This window comes from Nelumbo lutea, chromosome 3, assembly GCF_056320005.1.
Source record: "Nelumbo lutea isolate HS-2025 chromosome 3, American lotus-T2T, whole genome shotgun sequence".
Lineage (NCBI taxonomy): Eukaryota > Viridiplantae > Streptophyta > Magnoliopsida > Proteales > Nelumbonaceae > Nelumbo > Nelumbo lutea.
In genome coordinates, this window is record NC_142686.1 from 92,187,761 (window position 1) to 92,214,765 (window position 27,005).

Consider the following 27,005-nt stretch of genomic DNA (forward strand, 5'->3'; position numbering starts at 1 on the left):
AAATATCTAAACAGTTCCAAAGTTTGTAGCCAATGTATAGTTCTAGTCATTACACAGTCCATAATTTGTTGTTTGCTTCTCTACTTCTCTTGGAAGATTCTGGCATTTCTTTCTACCCATAATGTTTAAACCATTGCTGCTCTAGTACACCTCCACATTATTCTTCCCCTTTTCTTCGGCCAAGCAAAAGTAGATGGATCAAACAACATCTTAATCTCCATTGCATATTCCACCTGCAACCAAACAAAGAGAAAATCCATTCCCAAATTTTTGCAGCAAATGAACTGGAAATAAGTAAGTGATAACAAAATTCACCATCAGATTTACACATAGTGCACCGATTCGGGGAAATACACAAAAAAGGCCTCTTATTTTGCAAGTAATACAAAGTGTTAATTTTCCCATATACCACTTCCCAACAGAAAGCCTTAATTTTAGGGGGAATAGGCTAAAACCAAACTTGCTTCCAAGGAAAAGACAGAGAGGAAGAGGATTGGCAAAGAGCTTTGAAAAAAGAGGCACAAGAGAAGAAGCCTTTAGGATTTGGACACCAAACTCTTCTGTCTGGTTTAGAAGGTTCTAGATAGACTTTATCCAGAAGTTAGGGAAGCTCTGACAAACAGGTGGCTTCTTCATTCCTCACCCCCCTTCGAAACCCAAAATCCCAATTGTGATTCAAAGGTAAAGTAGAATGGACTAGGAAACTTGAAATCACCTTATATTTTTGTACAAGGAAATGGAGTACAAAGAAGGAAACAAGTCCTTTAGTCACCAAACCAAATGTCTTCCCAAAAGCGAATTAGGTTCCTTGAGCAAGCATCATAACTGATAAAACTGAGAACAAAGGAAGCAAGTTGTTGATTGCTTTCCAAGGTGCTGCCAAAGTAGCCTGATGTGATATACCAGCATCCCAACCACTCTCCAATCTCCCATGAATACTATCCACTACTTCAGCCCACAAATTTTCCCACTCCAAGTGGTTTTGGGAATCCAACACTCTTGACAAGAGGGCAAATGCTACATTCATCACCATATTACAAAAATAAGTGGGGCTGTGAACATAAAAGACTTCAGACCAATTAATTTGATAAGCAGCCCCTATAAACTATTGGCTTTAGTGCTCTCAAGAAGGCCGAGAAAAGTAATTCATTGGTGATAGGGGAAACTCAGATGACTTTTGTAGAGGGGAGGCAAATTTTGGATGGAGTGCTGGTGGCCAGTGAATGTATAGATTCAAGATTAAGAAGTGGAAGGCCAGGTTTAGTGTGCAAATTAGACATTGAAAAGGCTTACAACCATGTTGAATGGGGTTTCTTGGAGGAAATGCAAAGGTTGATGGAGTTTGGAGAGGTTTGGAGAAGGTGGATATACAGGTGCATCTCATCAGCCCCTTTCTCATTGTTAGTCAATGGGGTGTCATCAGAAGAATTTTTCCAAGCGTCTAGAGGGCTGCGGAAAGGGGATCTTCTCCTCTACTGTTTGTAATAGTTATGGAAGCTCTAAATTTGATTATGAAGAAAAAAGTACAGAGAAGATGGTTAGAAGGCTTGAAAGTGGGAAGTGAAGGCCCGTGTATATCTCACCTACAATATGCTGATGATACACTAATATTCCTAGATGCTTCAGAAAATCAAGTGCTGAATCTTAAGGGCTATTTTAGCCAACTTTGAGATGTTGACGAGTCTGAAAAGCTTACTGATAGGAGTTGGGAACCTTAGTGTGGAGGAAGTAAGGCATTATGTAGAGGTGCTGGAATGTAAGGTAGGGGAGCTACATTTCACTTATCTTGGTCTTCCGGTGGGAGCAAAAACAACATCTAGTAGTATCTGGAGACCTGCAATAGAAAGGGTGGAGAGGAGGCTAGATAGGTGGAAAGCCAAGTACCTATCCTTGGGTGGGAGAATCATACTCATAAAGAGCGTTCTGTCTAGCTTACCAACATATTATCTTTCCTTATTAAGAGTTCCCAATGAAGTGGCGAGAAAAATTAAGAAAATTCAGAGGGACTTCCTTTGGGAAGGGTGGGGGTTTAAAAATTTTCAATTGATCAAATGGGAAAAGGTTTGTAGAGCAAAGGAAAGGGGAGGTTTAGGGTTGAGAAGGGTGAAATTAACAAAGCACTCTTAGGGAAATGGCTGTGGAGGTTTGGGCAAGGAGAGAGGGAAGCGTTATGGAGGGTGGTAATAGGAAAATATAGAGTAGTGAGGTTCAGGTGGGAATCAAAGGAGGTAAGAAGTTCCTATGGGGTAAGTGTGTGGGAAGGAATAATGAGTTCCAATTAAGAGCTCAGAGGCTTAGTTAAGTTTAAAGTGGGGGAAGGCCTTAGGGTACGGTTTTGGGAAGATGAGTGGCTTGGGGTGGGAAAATTGTGTGAGATGTGTCCCAGACTTTACAAGCTGACAGATCATGAAGTGTCCATTGAGCAGTGCTATGAGTGGAGAGGGGATCAAGTGATTTGGAAACCAAAGTTCAGAAGACCTTTGTTGGAGCAAGAAGTGGAATAATGCATTCTACCATTGGAAAGTTTGAACAGACAAACATCTCCAGAGATACAGCAGATGGCCTATGGTGGAAAGAGTGCAGAGAAGGTAGATTCTTAGTAAAATCATTTTACAAGACTTTACTGGGAGAGCATAGAGATTCATATCTGGTAAAAGGAGTGGGGTAATCCAGTACCCCCAAGGGTGGAAGCTTTTGCTTGGCTGGTGGCACATGACAGTATCTTAACCTATGATCACTTGAAATCCAGAGGCCTACAGTTAGCAAATTACTGTTTTATGTGTAATCAGGAGGAAGAAACAATCATCCATTTATTCTTATCTTGCAGTGTGGAAATTTTCATTTGGAAGTTTTTCTCCATTTTGTTTGGAGAGAGTGTCTTTCACCCTTTGGTCACAGTTGAGATATTTTCTAAATGGCTGAAAATCAGAGGTAGCAAGAAAGCCAAAATTTTGTGGAGCTGTATTCCTTTTGCTGTATGTTGGCTCATTTGGAAAGAGAGAAACAAAAAGATCTTTGAGGACAAGACAAAGAATGTCGAATACTTGTTAGCAGGGATGTGCAACACGATTGTAGCCTGGGTTCTCAGTCTTCCAGAGTTTGACCAAGTGAACAAGTCTGATCTGATTGATAATTTCTGGAGTACTCTAGAGTTAAATCCTTATAATTTTGAGTCTTTTTTAGTGTAATTTGTTCAATATTGGTTTGTCAACTAGACAACCATTTCTCTGAGATGTACTATTTTTTTTTCAGATTTAATGAGTTTTCCATTTTATCTTTCAAAAAAAATTTTCTCCCACTCTAAAGGCAATCTCCATAACCATTTTCCTAAGAGAGCTGTGTTCTTCTTTCTCACATTCCCAAGACCTAGTCCACCCTCTTCCTTACTTTTACACACAATCTTCCATTTGATTAAATGGTCTTTTCTTGTCTCTCCTGGATCCTAAAGGAAATCTCTCATAATTTTTTCAACTTCTTTTCTTCCCTTGGTGGGGTCCTAAAAACAGAGAGGAAATAGATAGGTAAGTTAGCCAAAGTATATCTTATCAAGGTAATCCTCCCTCCCAAAGAGATGTAACTCCTCTTCCAAGTGGCCAGTCTCTTTTCACATCTTTCTACAACTGGTTTCCAAAATTTGTTTTCATTAGGGTTGGCTCCTAGGGGAAGTCCCAAATAGGTCAAATGCTAAAGGGTAATTTGACACCCTAAGCACTCCGTTACCATATTTAGGACACTCTCCTCCAAATTAATCCCTGCTACACAACTTTTGTCCAAATTGATTTTCAGACTGGACACCTTTTCAGACTTCTGAATCAATATTTTTTAATTTCCTCGCTCTCCTAAGCATAGTTTTCAAGGTGTCAAGGTGAGGCTAGATGACAGGGGGCACCTTGTCGCCTAGTCGCCTAGGCAATGGATTTTTTTTTTTTAAGTAAAAATCATATATCCTAGGGTAGTTCCCTAGGTTCCATAACCGGCTTTCTTTAATAACTATCCATAATTTTCATAAGAATATTATAACTTCATGTTTAAATCTAGAAAATCAACATATTTATGAGAAGAAAAAAAAAGGAAAGATAAATCAAAAAATATAGGGGCTGAACCCCTTTTTATGTTATAGGAAAAGAAGAAAGGAAGATGTGGAAGAAGAAATGTGTTGATTAGACAAAATTTTTAAGTTCTTCACTTGTTGGTTCAGATTTTGAAGTCACTGAGGGTTCAATACAGCAGTTAGCAATGTTTGTGTTGATTAAACCCTAACAAATAAAAAAATAATAAAAGGAAATTAGTTAATAATGTCTATTTTATAATTATAATCTAAAAAAAATAACAATATAAAAGTATTTTATTACGCAATATGCAAAACTGCTTGGCAACTGGGCAAGGCGAGCCTCCAAGGGCACATGTTGCCTAGGCGTCACGTTGACAACTATGCTCCTACTATTTTACAATATACATTGTATATTGTAACCCATGACCCAATAACTAGACCAAAAGGGTCAATGGTTCAATTGCCTAGGATGAACAGTTTTGGCCAAATCACATAGGTTGAACAGTTTTTGACAAAATAGTAGGCTTTAGGAAACCCAAAATTAGAAATTAGGGCCGAGTGCCGTCTAAGTAAACGGGGAGTTGAAAACATTTAATAGAACATCATAAAAATTTAATTCATTTGAGTTCTATTTAAAATAATAAAAATTAATAAACCATAGTAAAAATAATTTATAAATTACTTAAATAAGATAAAAAATAATTATTATTTATTATTTTGATAAAAATATTTTTATTAATATAATCAAGTAATAAGATACATTAAAAACTAATATCCATTTAAAATTAATATAAAACTAATAAAAAATTATCTAACAATTATTAGTTTTATAATTAATTTTTACTAATGAACTTAAATTTCATTGAAAAATAAAAACTTAATATAATTAATTAAATTTAAAAAAGATTAATAAAAAGAAAAATTAATAAAAATCTATTAACCTTAAGTATAGTTTAATTAATCTAAAATAAATTTAAATACTGTTTTTTTAGATTTTCTGCCACTATACATGATTCAATTTAAAAGATGAGTAATTTTCAACTTAAATTCTATATAAAAATAGGGAAAATTATAAAAACCTCCTTGGGTTTTCTAACAATTTAAAAGAGGAGTAATTTATATTTTTTTTTTACCCAAACAAAAACCTCCCATATTGTTTTGAAAAAAGGTACAGATGTTTCCTTCCATTAGCATTTCAAATAGAAAAAGTTGATGTAATGCATTAAATTTTTTTAAATACCAAATTTACCCTTAACCAACTTTTACAGAATTAATTACAAAAAATATCTTTGTAAAAAATTTTTACCTAAAAATAATACAAAAATAATTACAAACCATAAAATTTAAAAAACTAATAAAAGTCTAGCATTAAGATACAAAAATCAATACAAATTAATCTAAAGCATAGGAAATTAGTCACTCTCACTAAAGTGCAACTTGAATTATGGTCTAATAAACTAAGCATAATCCAAAAATATGCTTATATTGGACTGAAAATGAGCATCGTTTAATTGGAAATTTCATAAAGCTCCTTTCTCAATTTTCACGGGTCCTAACTAGTAGCGTTTTAAAAGGCAACGGAGGCACATAGTTGAAAGCGTGCCTCTGTGTAATGCATCCCAAAAACATGTGGACTCACGTAGGCATGTACTGAAGCATATACCTTGTCGGAGGCATGTGCCTCTGGCATGCTTTATACAAGAAGCATGTGCCTCACATGTTCCAACTTCTTTTTGATGAATCTCACGTGTTATAAGTTGTAATTGGTGGGGGCCGATTTTATCGTGGTTCCTATTTCATATTATCATCTTTTTAAGTGTAAAAGAGGGAAAAATCCCTCCAATCGATTGATTCTGCTGATCCGAATGCCGGCTAGGGTGTGAACAAAGCTTTAACCAGAAGGTTGAACTGGAATTAAGTCTCTCTTGTGATATGTTTGTTTGTTTTCTTCGATGTTTTTGTCAAATTTGCAACGTTTTTGTTGAGCTTACTTATTTCAATTGTCAACCTTGAGCATACAATGTAATTTATTTTTTTCTTCTTTTCTTCTGTTTTTTCTTCTATTTTTTTTCCTTCTTCTCTGTGGTTGACTGTGTTCTTGGATAATCATCCTTTGAACAGTTTGACTAACTGACATCTTTCTTCTTCTTTTTCCTCTCCTTTTCATTTTTTTCTTCTTATTGATCCTCTTATTATTCTGGAAGACCAAAGACACTGTTGTTCACCGCTTTCCGTCTTTGAAATTCAAAGTTCTGACTTTCAAATAGGAAACCAATGGCTATAGGTATGGGCCTATGAGCTATTGGGCTTATCGACTTTTGTTAGCAATCTTCTTCAAAACTCTATTTTTCAACAAATAAAATGTTGTTAGAAATAATGTAATACTGCATTATTTAAGCTACTTTAGTATTGGTTTTATATGAAGTTTAAATTAAACTTTAAATATTAAACAGAAGTTAAAGCTTGTTGATAGCATCATTTGGTAGTTTGAAACTTGTTGTTTGAATCTTTTGATCAAGTATAAATCCTTAAAAGTTCTTTTGTAATCCGTTTTGCATGATTGAATCATGAATGGTGTTGTACATTGTTACTTGGAAATGAATCTTGAGTTGGGACCTTGGGATTTAAAACCCAAGTATTGAGCTTATTGGCAATTTAAGATACATACTCGAGGCTTATGCCTCCTTGCACTCAGGAGGCTTATGCCTCTTACGTTCTGAACTACACCTCATGCCTTTGGGTAGTGGAACCAAGGCTAGAGGCATATCGAGCAGTATCGGTGGGTTTTTTAGTTTTTTTTTTTCAAATCCGGTTCAAAGTGGCCGGTTTAAGGTCCATCCACCCCATGAACCGGTCAAAACTCTAATACACCCTTTGTAGGGGCATATTAGGAAGCTCCTAATATGATACGTATCGTACGATATGTGTTGATATTTACAACCTTGAGTGGAACACCTTGTTTATACCTCCACATTTTAAAACATTGGTCCCATATAAGGAGAAGCAGTAGTTGTTGCAGTCTTATGTACTCCATCAGCCTTATTTGAACCAGTGTTTTAAAACGTGGAGGCGTGACGCGAGGCGTTCCACTACCTAGAGGCGTGAGGCATAATTCAGAACGCAAGAAGCATAAGCCTCCCAAACATGAGGAGGCGTAAGCCTTCTTAAGAGGAGGGGGTTGGATGAAAATGAAGGGGGATCTCATTTTTTCTTTATTTTTAATAAAAATCTTTTATATTAAGAACAAAAATGCATAATAATAGTTCAAAAGGGGGGTCTTGTCGAAGCGAAGACGAGCTCGCTCGCCGAACAGGAGCAAGACACCCCCTAACTCAAATAAAAAAAAAGGCAACATCGAACATCGAAAACGGAGCGGGGGGGTGTTTGGTCGCCCCCCAACTGAAGCAGGGGGCAAACCATTTTCTTTCCCCTTATCTTTTCTTACATTCCCTTACTTTTCATTTCTTTCCTTTTCTCTTTTTTTCTTCTTTTTCCTTTCCTCTTCTTTCCCTTTCTTTTCTTTTCCTTTCCTTTCCTTTCCTTTTTTCTTTTTTTTTCTGTACTTTCATATCAGATGTGCATGAGGCGCAAGAGGCATACGCCTCTAGAACGGTTCATGAAAAAAGCGCAAGAGGCGTACGCCTCAGAGGTGTTAGCGCCTCGCCTGGAGGTGCGCCTCCTAGCGTATGCCTCCCACGCCTTTTTTTCTTTTTTTTTTCTGTACTTTCATATCAGATGTGCATGAGGCGCAAGAGGCATACGCCTCTAGAACGGTTCATGAAAAAAGCGCAAGAGGCGTACGCCTCAGAGGTGTTAGCGCCTCGCCTGGAGGTGCGCCTCCTAGCGTATGCCTCCCACGCCTTTTAAAACACTAATTTGAACTTGCTATATTTCCATGGGGCCCCAAACCCGTGTTAGGCTTCTTCTCTCTCCTAAGGGCTTCTGGTTTCAAATGAGGTTGTTATGTATCTATAAACCTCATTGTGTACCTCTTTCTCTTTTTAATGAAATCAGTTAATTTTTCTCAAAAAAAAAAAATCCAGCATGTATCCTTCGTGTGTTTCTCTCCTCCACAATGTGTGCACTTGAAACTTGTTTTTTTATCCGCAAAGAGGAATTTTATTTAAATTAATAGAACAAAGTTGTAGCGTTATTGTAAAACCTGCTGCTTGTAAACTCCCTGTTTGGCTACTGAGTTCCCTTGCTAGACTTTCATGTGAACTCCCTGCTTGTAAACTCCCTATTTAAATTAATAAAACAAATTTTTATCCATGTGAAAGAAGCATTGAGTTCCCTTTCTAGACTTTCAACCTCCCTTAGGGAATGTCTATAAACCCATTGCACATTATCCTGCTGTTAGACCATGCTATCACCATTTTTTAGTCCCCTTCAACCTTCCCAATTTTTAAAATTTGCTTGTTTGGCAAGTTTTAGGTCCTGAAGTAGTGCTAGTAGCTTAGTCTTTATTGAGTCATCTACCCCTAAAGGTCCTGAATACATTGCCATCACTTTGCTTGATGAGTCTCTAAACACACCACCAATGCTTGCCAATCCAGGTTTCCTATAGAGCTCTCATCAAAATTCAGCTTTATTTTGTTAGGAACTGGGGGCTTCCATTCCATCACCATATACTTCCTTTTCACCTCTTCGATGACTCATCGAGGACTCTTTCTTTTTAGGGGTTGCCTCTCTCTTTTTTCTGTTTATATTCCTACAACAGAGCACTGATCTGCTTCCAAATCCTCTCTAAAATTCTCATTTCTTTTTCAAAAAGCACTCCCCTCTTACTTTTCATACCCAAACACCTAAATATCAACCCCCCTCCACTAGCTGTTCTCCCCAGTTGTGAAACCAGAGCACCTGTTTCAGGCACAGAACCCAGATTAATACCAAAAACCGAATGGACAATCATACCTGAGCCAATGGGAAGTGAATGATTAGACGCATGAAACGAGGTCCCAGTATTAGAGTTTGGAGCTAGGGTCTTTCCTTCTGTCTGATCCAGTTATGGATGTTCACTAGGTTCAGCCATTACTTTGTCGACCAAGACATCTGAAGTTACCTTAGAAGGTTGCCCCCTGCTAACCAGTGCTTCTGCACAAAGCAACAGAGATGAATCCTGTCTCTCTAAACTGATATTTTGAGTAGGTTGAGTTATAGGAAAAGGTTTGTTTGTTAGGTGAGTTGTACCCTGTACACCTTCTGTAGAAACTGCTATTTCTATTGTATCCTTGTGTGACACACCAACTGGAGTGAAACTCGCCTGTTCATAGCTGTCGGCACTCAAGTTCTTTTCCTTCTCATCTTTTCCAGGGGCAGTTGGACCATTTAGATCTTCCTCCAAAAATAACAGCCCAGTGTTTCCATCATCTAAAATATCCCCTGAAGCTTGCAAATCTACACCGCTGAGACTGAGCGTATCTTCAGTTTTCAAATCAGTGAAACCCTCCTCTTTTATCTAAAACTGCAACTGTAGATTCTCAACATCACTACGTCTGATGCACCTAGGATTTGCGTCATTCCAGTGATAGCCTAATCTACCTACCATTCTGGTTAGAACTCTTTGAGTGACTCGAAGAGCTTGAAGAAGACAATGGCAGGTGGTTTCTATCATCTGTCTTAAATCCCTCGGTCACATGCAACTTAAGCAAGTCATGTGCCTTGTTAGAGCTGCTGTTAGATGGGCCAACTGACCTCAGTCCACTTGATGCTTCATTTGTTTGGGTCTTCTAACCCCCAAACCATAAGACCCAGTCAAGAAATTAGGCCCATCAATAGGAATCCGGGCAGGCATGTAATATTTTAAAACTCCACCCTCCCCTGCTTGACTCAGTGGTTCACCCCCCTCCAAGCAATGGATCGACCGGCCTATCCAAAATTGCCTTTTCCTGTAAAATTAAGCAATTTGAGTAGGGGTTTTATTTTCTTGATCAGAAATAGAGAGAATAGATGAATTGTCTCTTCATTTTTCCAAAGCAGGTATATCAATCGATCCCCAAAAAAAAGTCCTGATAAGTTTCTCCTTTTTACAAACTCCAATATGATGGGTCAAGCAACCAATGCAGCCATTTGTGCATTGCTTAATGGGTCTGAAACCAGCCCACCTTCAATCCAACAATAACTTGCCAACATTTCATGAGGACAAGAGTGGATACAATGTATATCGCCACACAAAAAGAAACTACAGTCACAAATTTGCAGCTCACCCTCAGACAAGGAAGTCCTAAATCCTTCGTTCATTTTTTTTCTTTTTTTTTATATCTTATATTTTGACTTGGCTGTACAGGTTGATCTGATTTGGCATGAAATAACTGAGGATTTGAATAAAATGTCATTCATTTAATTCTTACTTTCATCATTTCATGTTCTGTTAATAAATTCTGTAATTTAAATTTCATTATCTAATTCTAGTACTTAATTTATCTTCCTTTGTTTAGCTTATTTCACTGGCTTCATTCTGTAATTTAATTCTTTTTTTTTTCTTACAACTTGATAGAGTTATCTATTGATATTGAGAATTCTATTATTGGTCATGAATTGCAGAATTTCATTTCACTTGTTACTTGTTTTAGGTTTGTTTTAATTGCAGGACTTAAATCTCTTATTATCTGCTTTAGCTTACTCAATTTCTGAGATTTTATTTAACTTGCACTATTCAGCATCTTATTAGCTACTGTAGTGTTGCAACATCTAGACATTTTTAATTCTATCTAATTCTGAACACACTTTGAAAATCACTTGTTTCTTATTTGAATCACAGAATTTTGATATATTTGTTATCTGGTTTAACTGTATAAAATTCTGACCTCTCATCATTCCATTTAGACTTGCAATCTATAACTTAGACATAATCTTCTTATTTGCATTTTTAGCTCTGTTTTATTCTTAGTTAATTATTTATGTGATTTCAGTTCTGTTGAATAAGCATCTTCTCACAATCTCAAACATGGCAACTGGATATGGAGCAAAGAAGCTCTGCAACTCTCACCTTCAATTTAGCCACTCCCTCCGCCATTTTTCTTTATTTCACTCAATTTCGTCCTCACAAACCCTTGAAGAATCTATCAGAATAGCAATCAATACCAAATCCTTCCACCAAATCCCCGACTTACTCCTCTCCTATGAAACCACAAACACTGTCATATATCAACCCCAATTCCAACAAAACTCAAATAACCCCTTTTCCTTTCTTTCTTCCTTTCCCCAAGCATTCATGAACCAAATCATTGACGAAATTCTCCAATCCTTCATGCATCTCAGACCTCACTCTCATCCCAAAATTGCCTACCACTACCTCTTATTCCACACTCTCCAAATGCCCCAACCCTCTCCCTCTTGCTCTCGCCATCCTCCAACGAACTCTTCGTTCTGGTTGTGTTCCCGCCCCGCAAACACAGCTCTCGCTCTCCTCTGCATGGCTGAATTGCCGCCGAACCTAATCAGTACCCAACATCCTATCTGAGATGCGATCGATTGGGTACCACCCTGATTGCAACACCTGCAATTTCCTCCTTCTCTCCCTCTGTGCAATTGACCAGTTGGCTGAGGCTATTACTGTTCTGAGAGATGGAGATGACAAAGAGGGGTTTCATTCCGTACACCAGGGTACGACAGAGAGTGGTTGAGGGGCTTGCTTGCGTTGGCGAACCAGCACTTGCCTATGCTGTACGCCAACGACTGGCTGAGCTGAGGTCTTAAAGCAGACAGTTCAGTGCGTGGCATAATATTCTCTTCTTCAAAGTGGTAGTATTATTCAACCCACTAGTGACTCCAAGCTCTTGCTCACGAGGCACCACCAAGCATTGAGCCATGCTTCTGTTTACGTATAATTTGTGCAGGGTGTCTGTTATACAGCAGTAGTGTGTATCAAAAGGGAAAAAAAGGTTTCATGAATTCCATCTACCACATCAGCACAGTACTCTACAGGGGTACTCTTAGTCATTTCAGAAACTGGAGGGTGTGTTTAAGCAATGGTCAGATACCACGGGGTATGTTTAAGTATTTTTTCCTATTTAGTATTATTTTAATTTTTTATTGATCCCATGCTTTGTAAAGAGTATCCTTGCTAATTTTAGTGGTTATGCTATTCTGGTTGAAGTTACTTGTTCTAGAGCCATCCAATGCGCAATGGATTTATAGACATTCCCTAAGGGAGGTTGAAAGTCTAGCAAGGGAACTCAATGCTTCTTTCACATGGATCAGAAGGACTACAAATGAGATGGCTGACTCATTAGCCAAATAGGGAGTTTACAAGCAGCAGCTTTTACAATAACGCTGCAACTTTGTTCTATTAATTTAAATAAAATTCCTCTTTGCGGATAAAAAAAACAAGTTTCAAGTGCACACACATTGTGGAGGAGAGATACACACGAAGGATACATGCTGGATTTTTTTTCTTTTTTTGAGAAAAATTAACTGATTTCATTAAAAAGAGAAACAGGTACACAAGGAGGTGTACAGATACATAACATCCTCATTTGAAACCAAAAGCCCTTAGGAGAGAGAAGAAGCCTAACAAGGGTTTGGGGCCCCATGGAAATATAGCAAGTTAAAATTAGTGTTTTAAAAGGCGTAGGAGGCATACGCCAGGAGGCGCGCCTCCAGGCGAGGCGCCGACACCTCTGAGGCGTACGCCTCTTGCGCTTTTCTCATGAACCGTGCTAGAGGCGTATGCCTCTTGCGCCTCATGCACATCTGATATGAAAATACAGGAAAAAAAAAAGGAAAGGAAAGGAAAGGAAAAGAAAAGAAAGGGAAAGAAGAGGAAAGGAAAGAGAAGAAAAAAAAGAGAAAAGGAAAGAAAAGTAAGGGAAGGGAAGAAAAGATAAGGGGAAAGAAAATGGTTTGCCCCCTGCTTCGGTTGGGGGGCGACCAGACCCCCCCCCCCGCTCCATTTTCGATGTTCGATGCAACCCTTTTTTTTTTTTTGAGTTAAGGGGTGTCTTGCTCCGCTTCGGCGAGCAAGCGAAGCATGCTCGTCTTCGCTTCGACAAAACCCCCCCTTTTGAACTACTGTTATGCATTTTTGTTCTTCTTAATATAAAAGATTTTTATTAAAAATAAAGAAAAAATGAGATCCCCCTTCCTTTTCATCCTCCTCATAACCCCCCTCCTCTTAAAAAGGCTTACGCCTCCTTGTGTTCAGGAGGCTTATGCCTCTTGCGTTCTAAATTACGCCTCACGCCTCTAGGTAGTGGAATGCCTCGTGTCACGCCTCCACGTTTTAAAACACTGGTTCAAATAAGGTTGATGGAATACATAAGACTGCAACAACTAATGCTTCTCCTCATATGGGACCAATGTTTTAAAATGTGGTGGTATAAACAAGGTGTTCCACTCAAGGTTCAAAATATCAACACATATCGGCCCATATCGGCCAATACGTATCATATTCGGAGCTTCCCGATATGCCCCTACAAAGGGTGTATTAGAGTTTTGACCGGTTCACGGGGTGGACAGACCTTAAACCGGCCCCTCTGAATCGGATTTGAAAAAAAAAAAAACTAAAAAACCCACCGATACTGCCCGATACGCCTCTAGCCTTGGTTCCACTACCCAAAGGCATGAGGTGTAGTTCAGAACGTAAGAGGCATAAGCCTCCCGAGTGCAAGGAGGCGTAAGCCTCAAGTATGTATCTTTCTTGTAGTTATAATAATAATAATAATAATAATAATAATAATAAAGCATTATATTAATAAAAACTGATAATTTAAGCACGAAAACATACATAAAATATAGTTTCAAATGTCAAATTGCCAATAAGCTAAATACTTGGGTTTTAAATCCCAAGTTCCCAACTCAAGATTCATTTCCAAGTAACAATGTACAACACCATTCATGATTCAATCATGCAAAACGGATTACAAAAGAACTTTAAGGATTTATACTTGATCAAAAGATTCAAAAAACAAGTTTCAAACTACCAAATGATGCTAACAACAAGCTTTAACTTCTGTTTAATATTTAAAATTTAATTTAAACTTCATATAAAACCAATACTAAAGTAGCTAAACTAATGCAGTATTACATTATTTCTAACAACATTTTATTTATTAAAAAACAGAGTTTTGAAGAAGATTGCTAACAAAAGTTGATAAGCCCAATAGCTCATAGGCCCATTCCTGTAGCCACTGGTTTCCTATTTGAAAGTCAGAACTTTGAATTTCAAAGACGGAAAGCAGTGAACAACAGTGTTTTTGGTCTTCCAGAATAATAAGAGGATCAATAAAAAGAAAATGAAGAAAATGAGAGGAAAAAGAAGAAGAAAGATGTCAGTTAGTCAAACTGTTCAAAAGATGATTATCCAAGAACATAGTCAACCACAGAGAAGAAGGAAAAAAATAGAAGAAAAAACAAAAGAAATGAGGAATAAAATAAATTACATTGTATGCTCAAGGTTGAGCATTGAAATAAATAAGCTCAACAAAAACGTTGCAAATTTGACAAAGACATCGAAGAAAACAAACAAACCTATCATAGGAGAGACTTAATTCCAGTTCAACCTTCTGGCTAAAACTTTGTTCACACCCTAACCGGCATTCTGATCGGCAGAATCAATCGATTGGAGGGATTTTTCCCTCTTTTACACTTAAAAAGATGATAATATGAAATAGGAACCACGATAAAATCTGCCCCCACCAATTACATCTTATAAAGCACACCTCACATATGCACATAAGCATGCCTTTTAAATCAGGACTCCTTTCCGCAATGGTCCTTTAATGATATCTAGATAAATTGGGAAGTGGTGGCCAGAAGCACTTCCCAAAAAGAAAAAGAAAACACTTTTATGGAAACCCCCAGCCAAAGACTTCGTGAACCTAAATTTTGATGGGAGCAGTCAAGGCAACTTTGGCCCCTCAGGCATAGGAGGGTGTTGATAGATAAAGAAGGAAATATCATCGCATCGTTCTCTAACCCATGGGAGTGGGGGATTCCATTAGGCGGAATTGCTTGTTGCACTGAAAGGGGTACAGTTGCAAGTGAATTGGGCTTGATAAATGTGGAGATTGAAGATGATTCAAAATTGGTGTAGGTTGGCTGAAGGATGAGTCTATAATCTGGTGCTTTGGAAATGAGATGAAAAGGTTTAGATGGCTAACTAGAAGCATGAACTTTAGAATAGTTTATATTGGACTCAGTTATAATTGACATTTGTATTTGATGTTTGGGACTTTGAGTGAGAGGTAGCACCCCATGCCTCTCTATGGGATACTTGTACTGCCTATTTTCTTTGATCTATAATGAATACTTACTTTTACTTGTCAACAAATAAATAAACTTTTTATATCCAAACCTACATATAATCAAAGATGGAACTGTTGAAAAACCATGTTCTTTACCAACACCCAAGCCAAGTAATTATATAGAAAAGGAAAAGAATTAGGAACTTATCAAGGATCTAATCACCACAATTTAAATCGGAATTAACAATTTGATCTACCAAGAATGTTGCAAAGGGATCCATACAACTCTCAAGCATCTCTAAGTGCATTGAATGCTTTTAATGTATGGATGATGAGAGTAAAAGAGTGGACCTTCTGCAGCTGTTCCTGTGGTAAAGATTAAAAACTATTGTTCCTATGGTAATGAGATTTCCAGTCTAGTAATGAGAATTTCCAGTCTGGCTTTAAGCATCGGTCTAGCAATGAGATCCACTGAAGTCAAACTTGGTTTGATTATCTTGGTCAATGTAGGACGGAATAAACACCTCAACTAGTGATTGTTTTAGTCAAACGTGGATCTACTGCACGAAACGTGAACCTATCGGAGAACCAGCTGAGCAAGACGAGGTCGAAATGATTAATGGAATCATTTAATCCACAATTACATGCAAGGTAAAACACTACGTTTACGGCAAATAAGAAAGTTCCATTAATTTTTTCTGTCCAAACTTAGAAAATTTTGAAATGGAATGGAGCTATTCAATGAAACTAGGGTTTCAATAGACTAACCTTTATCCCCAAGTGGTGAACCTGCGGTGATGAGAGAGAGGAAGAAACCAGTAACTCCTTTTCTGTTCGGTGATGAACGAGAGAGCTTGAGAAGAGAAAACAGCGATTCCTTCTCTACCCGTCGCTGATGGACGAGAGAGCTCAAAGAACCGGAGGATTCTGTTAGGGCTCGAGTAATAGATCAACGTTAAAGAGATGAAAAATGAGAGGGAGCGGCGGTGACTGATTCCCGTTTCAAATCTAGCCCAACGGCGGTGCGGTGAGAGAAAAACCGGATTTCGCATGGGTCCGCATACAGCACGTCCCACAACACATCCCAACTAAACCTGTAATAAATTCGGACCAAAAAGCCCGACCTGTAATAAATTCGAGTTGGGTTTGGGTTTTGTCAAAATCGCTCGGCCTGAGCCCGGCCCAACCCGACCTAATATTAAACTTAAATTTAGTTATGTGATTATGTCCATTTGAATAAATTTTTTGATTTAAGAATGTAAATTTGTGTTTTAAAATATAAAAGAAAGGGAAAAATACCATCTTATAGATCCATCGTTCATTTAAATAGAAAAAAAAAATACTATCTGGATTTTTAATTCTAATTTGAATAGGGAAATTTGTTTTTTTTTCAATTAGGTCGGGGTTTAGGTTCGGGCTCGAATTTCGGGCTTTTTACCTAGGCCGGGCTCGGGCCCAAGTTATAGGTTCGTTGGTCTAGCCGGGCTTGGGCTCGAGCCTAGTATATTTTCATTAGTGACAAGTGAAACCCCGGCCCGGCCCATGAACAGGTCTAATCCCAACCGTCTATGAAAAACATCTCGCAATGACAAGTACATGTGCGGATGTGGATTAGGGATATGCTACTAACAATGTCTGTACAACCCACTTCAATCGCACACTACGAACATTTCCCTCGTTATTGTCGGTAGTTGATCCTAACACGCATGTGGGTAGTTATATATAGAGGGTGGATTGTCGAGTCGAATATTATGAGACTCGAGTTTGGCTTGCCAAGGTAGTACAAGACTTGAATTCGAGCTCGAGCTCGGTTTGAGTCAAAAACTCGTAAATTGGAGTTTGGCTAGGCTTGAGTTTGATTTGAAAAAAAAAAAGTTTTATAAAAACAAATGTACATATATATATATATATATATAATATTTTTATTTGATACTTAAAAATTTAAGAATAATAATAATAATAATAATAATAATGATAATAATGATTATTATTTATTATCATTATTATCATTATTATTATTATTATTATTATTATTATTATTATTATGTAACTATTCGAGCTCGTCTTGTGAGCCGAGCTATATTAGGCTCGAGCTCAACTCAATTATTAAACAAGCTTGTAAATTGGGCTCGAGCTTGGCTCGAAGGTCAGTTGAAACCAAGCCAAGTCGAGCTCCAGTAGCTCATGGCCACCCCTATAAAGCACCAATCTAAGCTTGAAAAGCTGAGTGTGGTGCGAATACATGTGTAATGTGACAGCCCACTTGTACTGTAGCAGGATGTGCCAGTCCAACACGCGGACTTGGGTTGGCGATGCATGCCTGGACCAAAACCCCTCAAAAATGAAGCCTGGCACAACTGCAACACGAGCCCTATGCAACACTAGACCATGGGCAATACTATTTTTTTTACATAAATTGAAAAAATAATAAAAAAGTTAAAATAAATTAACAAGATAGACAAAAAATCTTCAATTTTTTTTCTATATGAATTTTGATGTGTACAATTGTTTATATATGAAATAATAAAATGAAATTAAAAAATTACAACAAATTTGAAATAAAATAGGATAAATTTGAAAATAAAAAATTATATATATATATATATGTAATACATATTATTGAATATATATAAATATTTACATGTATATGGGTCGTGTCGAGTCATTGTGTGGACCATGCTATGTCAACATGTTTGATGGTGCGCGATTTGGTGTTCCCTGCTAGAGGACAACTCAGACAGCGAGCTGACAATGTCATTTGGCCAAGCTACAAGAAAATAATTAATACCCGAGGTGGGTACTCAAATGCTTAAGTTAGTGATGAGTGTTGAGAATGCTAGAAAACAAGAGAGTTAGAGAGTCTGAGAGCAAAATCATGCATACCTCCTCTTGTTGAAGGGGCACCTTTATATAGACACAGATGGTCATGAGTCTCATGTTCCACGTCGAAGGACGTGGCTTACTAGCTCTCCATGCTTGGACACGGTTTACATGGATAACGATAAGGCTTATGTGGTTATTTCCAAACCAAGCGGCATGAGAGTCAACCTCATCGGTCGGGCAATGTGATCCCAGAGGCCTCAAAGACTATAAGTTTCACGAGTGGAAGTCGGTCACCACATCTACCTTGGTCTGATTGGTTAGTCTTTGGAAGGAGGTTGCCCCTCTAAACGAGGTCCCTGGTTTAATCCTGCCGAGGTGCATACACCACTTAAAGTCGTCCCCAGCCAAGGTGTCGAGGTAATGTTGGGCACTCAAGGAGTGTCGAAGGAGGCTCCGAGGTGAATCCAACTGACTTGGTACAAACACGTCATTGCCTACTCGATGCCAATGTGTTATGCAATGATTCAAAGGTGCCACGTGGTGTGATATCACTACAGGGCCAAATATCCCTCATCAGTGTCAATGGCCATGCCATGCTGGCATCGATTACTTTATTGTGTCGTGTCATGTTGGCTCATGGATCTTAAAACCTAAGCCTAGAATGGTTCATATTGTGAGCTCCGAGAAGCTCATGGCCTACTTAAAGAGATGGAGTCGCCACCCATTTTTTTAGAGGAAATGAACCATCATTTTAAATTTGAAAAATTTGACTTAAGTCTTTGATAGTGACTTCGTTCTTCATGGAAAAGGCACACAATCGAGAGATTTCGGATCCCAAGGATTGTGAGAGGGGAGTTATTAGGCACCCCTCTCCCTAAGTTGCTATAGCAATCCAATACGGGAGTTGTTCAAGCTTAGTTTCTTTTGGAGAAAAACATAAATCGTTGCAAGAATTTCTTAAATCTGGAGGAACATGTTTTCAATTTCTCCTAAGACTAATTTTAAGGTGATGTTACAGGTCTTAGGTACTGATTTCCCTAAGACCATCGCCTCTCTGCCTCTATCCTCAATCAAGAAGAAATTACAAATGATGGTTTTCCAATATTTCAAAACCTTAAGCAACCCATAAACACTAAAAAAAGACGTACCTTTCATATGTACCTTGATGAGAGTTTTCCAGTAATTAGGGATGAGATAGAAAGAAGTTTAAATGGGTTCTTGAGCTAGGGAGTCTTCTGATTGCAACAATCTCTGCTTGAAAATGGAAGAGGTGAGTTTGGAATTTGAGGTTCAGAGTACCTTTGAATTTTGAGTGAACAAGAGGCAGTATATGGGTTGTACGAAAGCTCTATTATCTCTTTCTTTCTCTCTCTAGGGGCCTCCCATAGGTTTCCTCCTCTCTTTTCATTTTTTTTCCTCTCTGTTTTTTTCTCTCTAGTTTTCTCTCTTTGGGGCCCTCCCTCATTCTTCCCCTCTTTTGAGCTCGAATTATATCAGTATTTATAGAGGAAGGGAGGGGGTCAGGAATGAATTCGTTCAGCTACAGTGCATGAGATTCAACAAAGGTTTTTCACACAAATAGACAAAGATTCTTCAAAGAAATAGATGCACAGTCAAGCTTTTTTGTTTGGTGAAACATTTCTTCAATTTAAGGGTGGTTTTCATGGGTTTTGTGTGTCAAATGGGAGCTTCGGGCATGCTTGTCATTACAGTCTCGTATTTGGGGCTGTTAGTGGCAGAAACTATAAATTTGATGAACTTTTTAATGCTATTTTGTCTTTTCTTGGTCTTAAGTGAGGTCTATTTGGTATTTTGAGTTTTTTGGGTTTTTTAGGCTCTATTTCATTGGTCCAAGTGTTTTAAAGGGTCAATAATGGGTCTGATATCAGCCATCACCCTTTTGAGGCTTCAAGTTGGGACAGATGATGTGGCCATTTAATTTAGTACATTGAAATGTATCTCTTTACTTTAATAGTCAAACGAATGAATTTGCTCATGAATTTGGCATGCTAGGTTTTTTTAGGTCTTTGAACACAATGATGAGGTCTGATAGGTCCAGGAAGATGGAGATCTATGGTTGACAAGTTCGGACTAACGAGATTTGTTGAAATAGAAATTTTGTTTGATGAATGGTTAAACGAGGGGATTTTGGGATGAAAATTGGTGGGTTGGAACTTTTGAATGTCCTGAATCTAATGGAAGTGATTGATCTTTGATCGAAGTGTAGATTGACTGATTTGGTTTGGGTCTAGGTTTTAGCTAATTATCTATCAACTAACAAGAAGGCTTGAAATGAAATCTCACTTTTCTAATGGTCAAATGGAGGAGTTTGGTCGTAAAATTTGATCTGTTGGGGTTTTTTGGGTTTTTAAAAATAGTGGTGAGGTCTGATCAGTCAGATGAAGTTGGGATAATAGGTGATAAGCTCTATTTTGATGAGAGTTGTTGAGATAGGATCTTGGCTTGATGGTGGGTTAAATAGGGGGATTTTGAGCTACAATTTGGTGGGTAGGCATGGATTAAGGGGAGGAGTCAAGTGGATGATTTTGATATGAGAAATATATAGTCTATCTTGGTAATCATTCAGGGCCATCGGAATGGGATCTTGATCTTTTTGTGGTTGATGCTGTAGATTTGTGGTGGAATTCACTAGCTGATTGCTTCCTAGTGGTCTTAAGGTGATGGGTGCGTCAGGTTTGATTTTTGTAGTTTGAATATTGCATAGATCAGGGCCGCTAGAAAATGAGGCTAGCATGATGAATGATGGATCTTTAGAGTTTAGTCATGAAAATTGATGTATAACTAAGTTGTAGTTTCCAAGTCTAGGGATGACGTTTGATCGAATGTTGATGTTGATCTCAATATTGTTATTTGTCCTATAGATTGTGTAAAATGAAGGCATTTCGGGTTTTGGAAAGTCTCAAGTTGATCTGGTTGTATTTCTAAGTTTTTATGGTATAAGAGGAGTACAAAGAGGTAGGGTGAAGAAGAGGGTACAAAGAGGTAAGGTGAAGGGACCGAGCAAAAATTGGGTCCTAACACATATCATGTTGTTTTGGCCAGCATGGCCTACTTTATAGCCATAAGTGTGAATATGACTTAAGCTAGGATTTACAAGTTATGACCACGAATTGCTTCATTCTTACATTTTGCATCTTAATAATTGGGTAAATTGCAATCTACCACCCTTGCACCTTATACTTAGGTCCCGTTCGTTTACTGGTAAATAGGAGGAGGGAGGTTGGTTAATTGGGTATTTTTTTCCCACTGCCCAACTTTACAATGTTCTTTTTGTAATTAGTAGTGGGCTCTACAGTAAAATCAGCTTCACTTCCCTAGGTAAAACTTACCCACTTCCAAGTGGGTAAGTAATTTTCCCACCTAGGAGAAATTTTATAAAACATAATGAGACAACTTTGCGTATTTTAATATTAGCGTTTTATGGGTAAAAATGTCATTTTGTTATTTACCTAGGAATCCTGTAGATAAAAAGAACATGGATAAGTGAATTTACCTAGGAAACATTTACCTGGGTAAAGGTAAGCTACAAAGGTTTAAACAAACGAGGCCTTAGGAGTAGTAATACTTAGGTTGTGATTGGTACCATTGTTGTTTGTATATAAAAAAGGTTTTGGGTTGATTTATACAAATTTGTAATAGATATGTGTTGTTACATCACAAATTTTTCAAAGATATGTATTGCCACATCACATGTGAGAATTAATTTAGTTAAAATGATTAAACTTCACCCCTAAAGCAAGAAACACCAATTTGATGTTTTTGGAAACAACCCCTCACTCATGTATTTTTAAATTATGCCTATTTCAACCATAAATAGCATAAGGTAACAACTATATGTCAATTTATATTAATTAACTCAAATAATTTCAAGTGGAAACAACAATGGTACCAAATAGACCTATTCACGGGTTGATCCAAGCTTGCATTCGTCTCTATATTAACAAAATACAATCAAGCCTGAGCTTGACCCTCATGTAAAGCTTAAAGCCCAGGCCGAACCCAAAGCTTGGCTGGAAAATTGAAAAAAAATTATTTTTTCCTCGATAAAAAATTATAAAATGCATTTTTGCTATATAATATATTCTTTTAAGAAGTGAGCATCTTTCTTAGTAGTGGGGTTCGGGGAAAGAATAGGAAAGGTAATTTTCTGACCAAGAACCAAACCCATTACAAGAATATTTTTTAGTGGGGCGATAACTCTAAAAAGACAAATTGCCTATCTTTTCTTTGATCTTAGGAGAAATACAATCGGGGGGAGCTAATTCGAATCCCTCATGTAAAGTAAGAACAACCCTTACATTCAAAGCCCCTTTTTTACCATTAGCAAGGACTTGTTTCAGTTGCATATCATAAGGGATTCTAATAACTACTTCAAATATAGTATCAAGAGTTGGTCTCGGGCTTGGGGCAAACTTTTTTTAGAAAGCTTGAACCAAGCCAAAAAAATGTTGGGCATGATATTTTGGGCCCAAACCAGAGCCTACAGGCAAACTCATGTGTAATCCCAACTTAAAACGAGCTATGGCAGGTCGGCCCATTGAAATACCTAACCCATGAACAAGTCTAATACCAAACACAACCTTAGTTCCTCAAACATTGATTTATGACAAAAGACCCCTGAAATTTTGGATTCCAAAACTTTAGCCTTGGTTTACTAACATGATTAACCATATGAAAGTAAAATTCTAAATTGTCCCACCAAAACTTTAAAATCCCACCAAAACTATTTGTTTTGACTTTTTTTCTCTTCTTTTAAGGCTTGTCCCAATTAACAAAGTTATTGAACTTGAATTAAGCTTTTAAGTAGGAAATTGTTTATACTCTTGAGGAGAGAATAGAAACTTACTATTATGCAACGTGCATGCACATGTGTGGTCACATGTGTATAGCGCAATGAGGTGCACCTTATTCAGAAATCAATACTGAACTAAGCCTTGTCAGCTACATCCATCCTGTTCCGCAATTTGGCTATATATATTCAGTGCCATGTTAGCTAAGACCCTCCACTAATAACTGAAATAGCTACTCATCTATTGAACTTATACTCAATAGTTTCTGTTCTCATTTTATTTGTCATCCTAAATTCATGGCAAAGAATAGTTCCAAACACATACTCCCACCTTAATTTACAACCATTTGTTAAATATTTAGAAGGTTTAATGGAAAAGAATGGTGTCATATCATAGTTTGTTTGCATTTTTGCAATTTGAAGTAAATTCAACAATCCAAAGTCATTATTTTCTATGCATGTAAGTATAATGCCAAAAATAAATGTCTGGAGTCATAGACTGTGCATCAACTTAAATTTTGTGAATATGATATTCAATCTTAATCTATGTGTTCTGTTAAGATTAGAAATTGGTTAAGTGGAACAAAATCTGAATAGTCAAATATCCATGATTCTAGCTATGAAATTAGCAACTTTATTAATAAATTATAAAAGGAAATAATGTTAATCCCTTGGAGATGAACAATAGCTCAAAAGACAGAATGCTAAGAGAATATGAATCCACAATTTTCATCCCCCAGTGTTCTTAGGTGAAAAACAAGAAGAAATTAAAAAAGAGCATGGAGAACACAAGGGAATTTAGCTCAGTTGGGCAAGGATGAGATTCTCTTTAGATAGTAACCGTCACAATACTATAAGAATTAAGTGGTGGCAATGTAGGTGATGAGATTGGAGGGTAAGAACTCAATGAAAAACTGAAATTACTTTTCACTACCTTTGTTAGATATGAGTATCATGAACCATTGATCTTATGAAAATTTCAAAATTCTCAAATCACCCCTCCCATTAACTTACTAGAATTTTAAAATTATTATAGCATCTATTTTACTTTCAAGTTTGTTCACTTGAAATATGATAATGGTCTTCAGTGTTGGTTCTGTGCAAAGTATGCTAGGTTCCATCAACTTTTATATCTTTTTTAGTTCACCCTTCTAGTTGTCTTTCATGGTTAAAAGTTTGGAAGAGTCATTCATATTCTTTAGTTACTGTTCCTTTTTTTTTCTTTTGTCATTTTTAGGTTTCTATAGTTTTGTAATTTTCAAATAACAACGATCCAGTATTTGAAAAGGGTTTTCACCAATGTGAATGGTATTGTATTTTAAAGCCAAAACTACCATGCCAAAATAAAATGTTATAGTCAAAGAAGTTTTTGTCTTAGAAAACAAAACCATTCACATTGTCAAACACCCCATAAAAGATTACAATTAAAGAAGTATTGAATTTGATATCTAGTTCAAGCCTCTAGATATTTTTGTATCATTTGGAGGGGATCATATTGTTATTTGAATCTTCTCTGACTGTAGTTAATTTTATCAGGATTATTTAGGATTTCCATGTACAACCTTTTCTATTTACAAGGTACTTACAAAGAAGATAAATAAATAACTTGCTTATAAACTAATTGCAATTAATTACTTATCAAAACTAGTTGCTATTTACAGGGTACTTGCAACCATCTACTATGAAGATAAATAACTTGCTTATAAACTAATTGCAATTAATTACTTATCAAAACTAGTTGCTATTTACAGGGTACTTGCAACCATCTACTATGAAGTGCTTAAACTTCTCCCCAGAATGGATCTAGTGGACTCGATCAATCAAAACTTCAAGGACCTGCTTAGTGGGCTTCTCCAAAATTGATAAGTACTATGCTTTGTTTTAGTTCCCAAGATTAATATGCACTAGGAAAAGCTTTTGGTTCAACAACAAAAGTAAGTTTCTATTACCTGGATTTTTCTAGGTTGTAGTTCTTTGCTACTAAAAAAAACCAGTACCTATCCTTTGGATTTTCCACTAGATTCAGAACATACCTTGTTGGATTTGAAGCAAGGATATCCATTTGAATTTGGTGCTGCCAACCTTAAGGAACCCCAAGTAGATGGATGTTTTGGATTTGTCTAAATCAACCTTCCACTTAGAGTTTAGCCACGTGGAGGGATGGTATTGTCCACCATTGAAGTTTGAACTCTTTAATTAGTAAGCCAATCCCATTATTGGAGCCTTTTGGCTTCATGTTTGTTAATGAAAAAGGAAACCCAAGAAGAAGAAAAGGGTTTCCTCTCCCATTGAAGGGTTGACAATTAGCAACACGTGGAGTCCTTTTGGGCTGCCACTAGAATCGGTTTGAGTTCCAATGTAGAATTACAGTTCAGATGACTAGTAAAATAAAAAATGATTCTCTAACTAGGACAAGGAGTCCTAGTTATTTAAGTAACTAGAGAGAAAGATTATAGATCTTGAGCTGCCACACTTTATTTCTAGTTTCATCTTATTAGTTAAAGACATCCACGTGGTAAATCAATGCATTGGGATTTTACAATAGTCAGAACCATTATCAATTGCCACCGACTCTGTTGTAGGTGAGTGAAATTAGAACTTGATCTGCTGGCTCACCATAGTCACCATGCCTCCTAGTTTGATATGGTGTACAAGAACAACTTTGATACCACCTTACTAGAGAGATGACATCTTATTGGCACTTGGTAACATGTGGATTTACTTTGTAGTCTATACATAGTCTTTAGTACCACAAAAGTGTGTGTGTGTGTGCATGAGAGAGAGAGAGAGAGAGGAAAAGAAAAAGAAAAGTGCTTTTCTTTTCCCTATGATTTGCTTGGTTTCATGGAACCTCTACCAATGCTAATTTTCCAAATTGCCCTTGACCTTCTGTCTTCTCTGTAAGGCCAAAAGGCCATTACCCAGTATTGGTCCGTTATTGTACAAAATAGAGGCAAAAAGGTAGAAAAACAGAGGCCAAAAGGCCAAAATCTACCAATTGATAACATGAAAAGATAAACTCTCAGCCCTAGACCCCCCCCCCCCCCCCCGCCCCCCCCAAAAAAATCTACTTCTCCTCTAGTAACCTCTCACCTGGTAAGGGAGTCAACAAACAACAACAAGGACATTAGTAGATTCTAATATTCAATTGAACTAGATATTCAGATTGGATTCTAACAACCTTTCTTCTCTTAGTAAATGTTTAATAGCTCGATAATTATGTTGCTCTCGATGATATCCTGTTTATTTATATTTTTTAAGATTGGATTCTAACAACCTCATTAAATGTTTATTTTTTTAAGATAATTTGCATTATAAACAGAAAGAGGAAGGGCATACATGGGAGGATGTAAGTGGGACCTATAAGTAATATTTGCATATTTGGATGTGTTATTAGGTACCACACATAATATTAACATGTATGTAAGAAGAATCGATAAGCATGTTTGCCAAACAGTCTTTCGATCTTTCTAGCCTTTGAAAGATCTTTAAAAAAAATTGCAACCAAATGGTCTATAGTCTTTGAAGATCTACCTATAAAAGCTCGTCAGTCTTTTGAGGTTTTTGATCTTACTAAAAAGACTTGCAAATGCCACCTAAGATCTCTCTCTATTTATCTATCTATCTCTATGCTATCTATTATTAGATCCAAGGATATAATATTATATCTAGTTTTTATTAACAAGATGTATTTTTTTTTTTCAGGAAATTGTTAACATGGAGGGTATTGAAGATGTATACTTTGGATTTTGATGAAGATTTTGGACATCATAGAGCGAAATGATTTTTTGATGGTTTTTGGACTATCTATTATGAATCTATGATTTGAAAGTGACAGTTGTATATATAAACATTTTATGATAAGTTTGTTTTATATGAAAATGGTTTATTTGATTAAATTTCATAATTGTTTGCTTTTTTAATTAAATATATAATATGCATTTGATTTAAACGACATGATGAAATTTATATTTATTGATACAGATCCAATTACCATTATATAACAAGCAACATCTTTTTTGTTGCTTCATTTTTATTATTTTTTAGCATGCATGTATGAATATGTTTAAACATTTAGTATTGCTTGTAAATGCCACTAAATTGTAAATGAATAGAATGATTAAGACTTTTTAGT

The 27,005-nt window shown here is 36.9% G+C and overlaps 1 protein-coding gene and 1 pseudogene across 8 annotated transcripts in view; one reads left to right on the forward strand and one right to left on the reverse strand.

The window, feature by feature from the left end:
• LOC148866866 (Pentatricopeptide repeat (PPR) superfamily protein) overlaps nucleotides 1-16,311 on the reverse strand; it is a 35,497-nt gene extending 19,186 nt beyond the window's left edge. For 2 of the 8 annotated variants that reach the window (XM_088980810.1, XM_088980813.1), the window contains exons 1-2: nucleotides 16,006-16,311; nucleotides 54-233 (exon numbers count right to left, since the gene is read on the reverse strand). In XM_088980810.1, coding sequence (XP_088836936.1) covers nucleotides 54-120 — 67 coding nt within the window. In that variant the 5' untranslated portion in view covers nucleotides 121-233; nucleotides 16,006-16,311. Of the gene's footprint in view, nucleotides 1-53; nucleotides 234-8,965; nucleotides 9,076-9,745; nucleotides 9,880-15,588; nucleotides 15,830-16,005 lie in introns of those variants that run through there. The other 6 variants (XM_088980811.1, XM_088980818.1, XM_088980814.1 and 3 more) reach the window with 6 other exon arrangements.
• LOC148866867 (pentatricopeptide repeat-containing protein At1g06270 pseudogene) lies at nucleotides 10,932-11,676 on the forward strand (annotated as a pseudogene).
• Nucleotides 16,312-27,005: the final 10,694 nt, after the last annotated feature.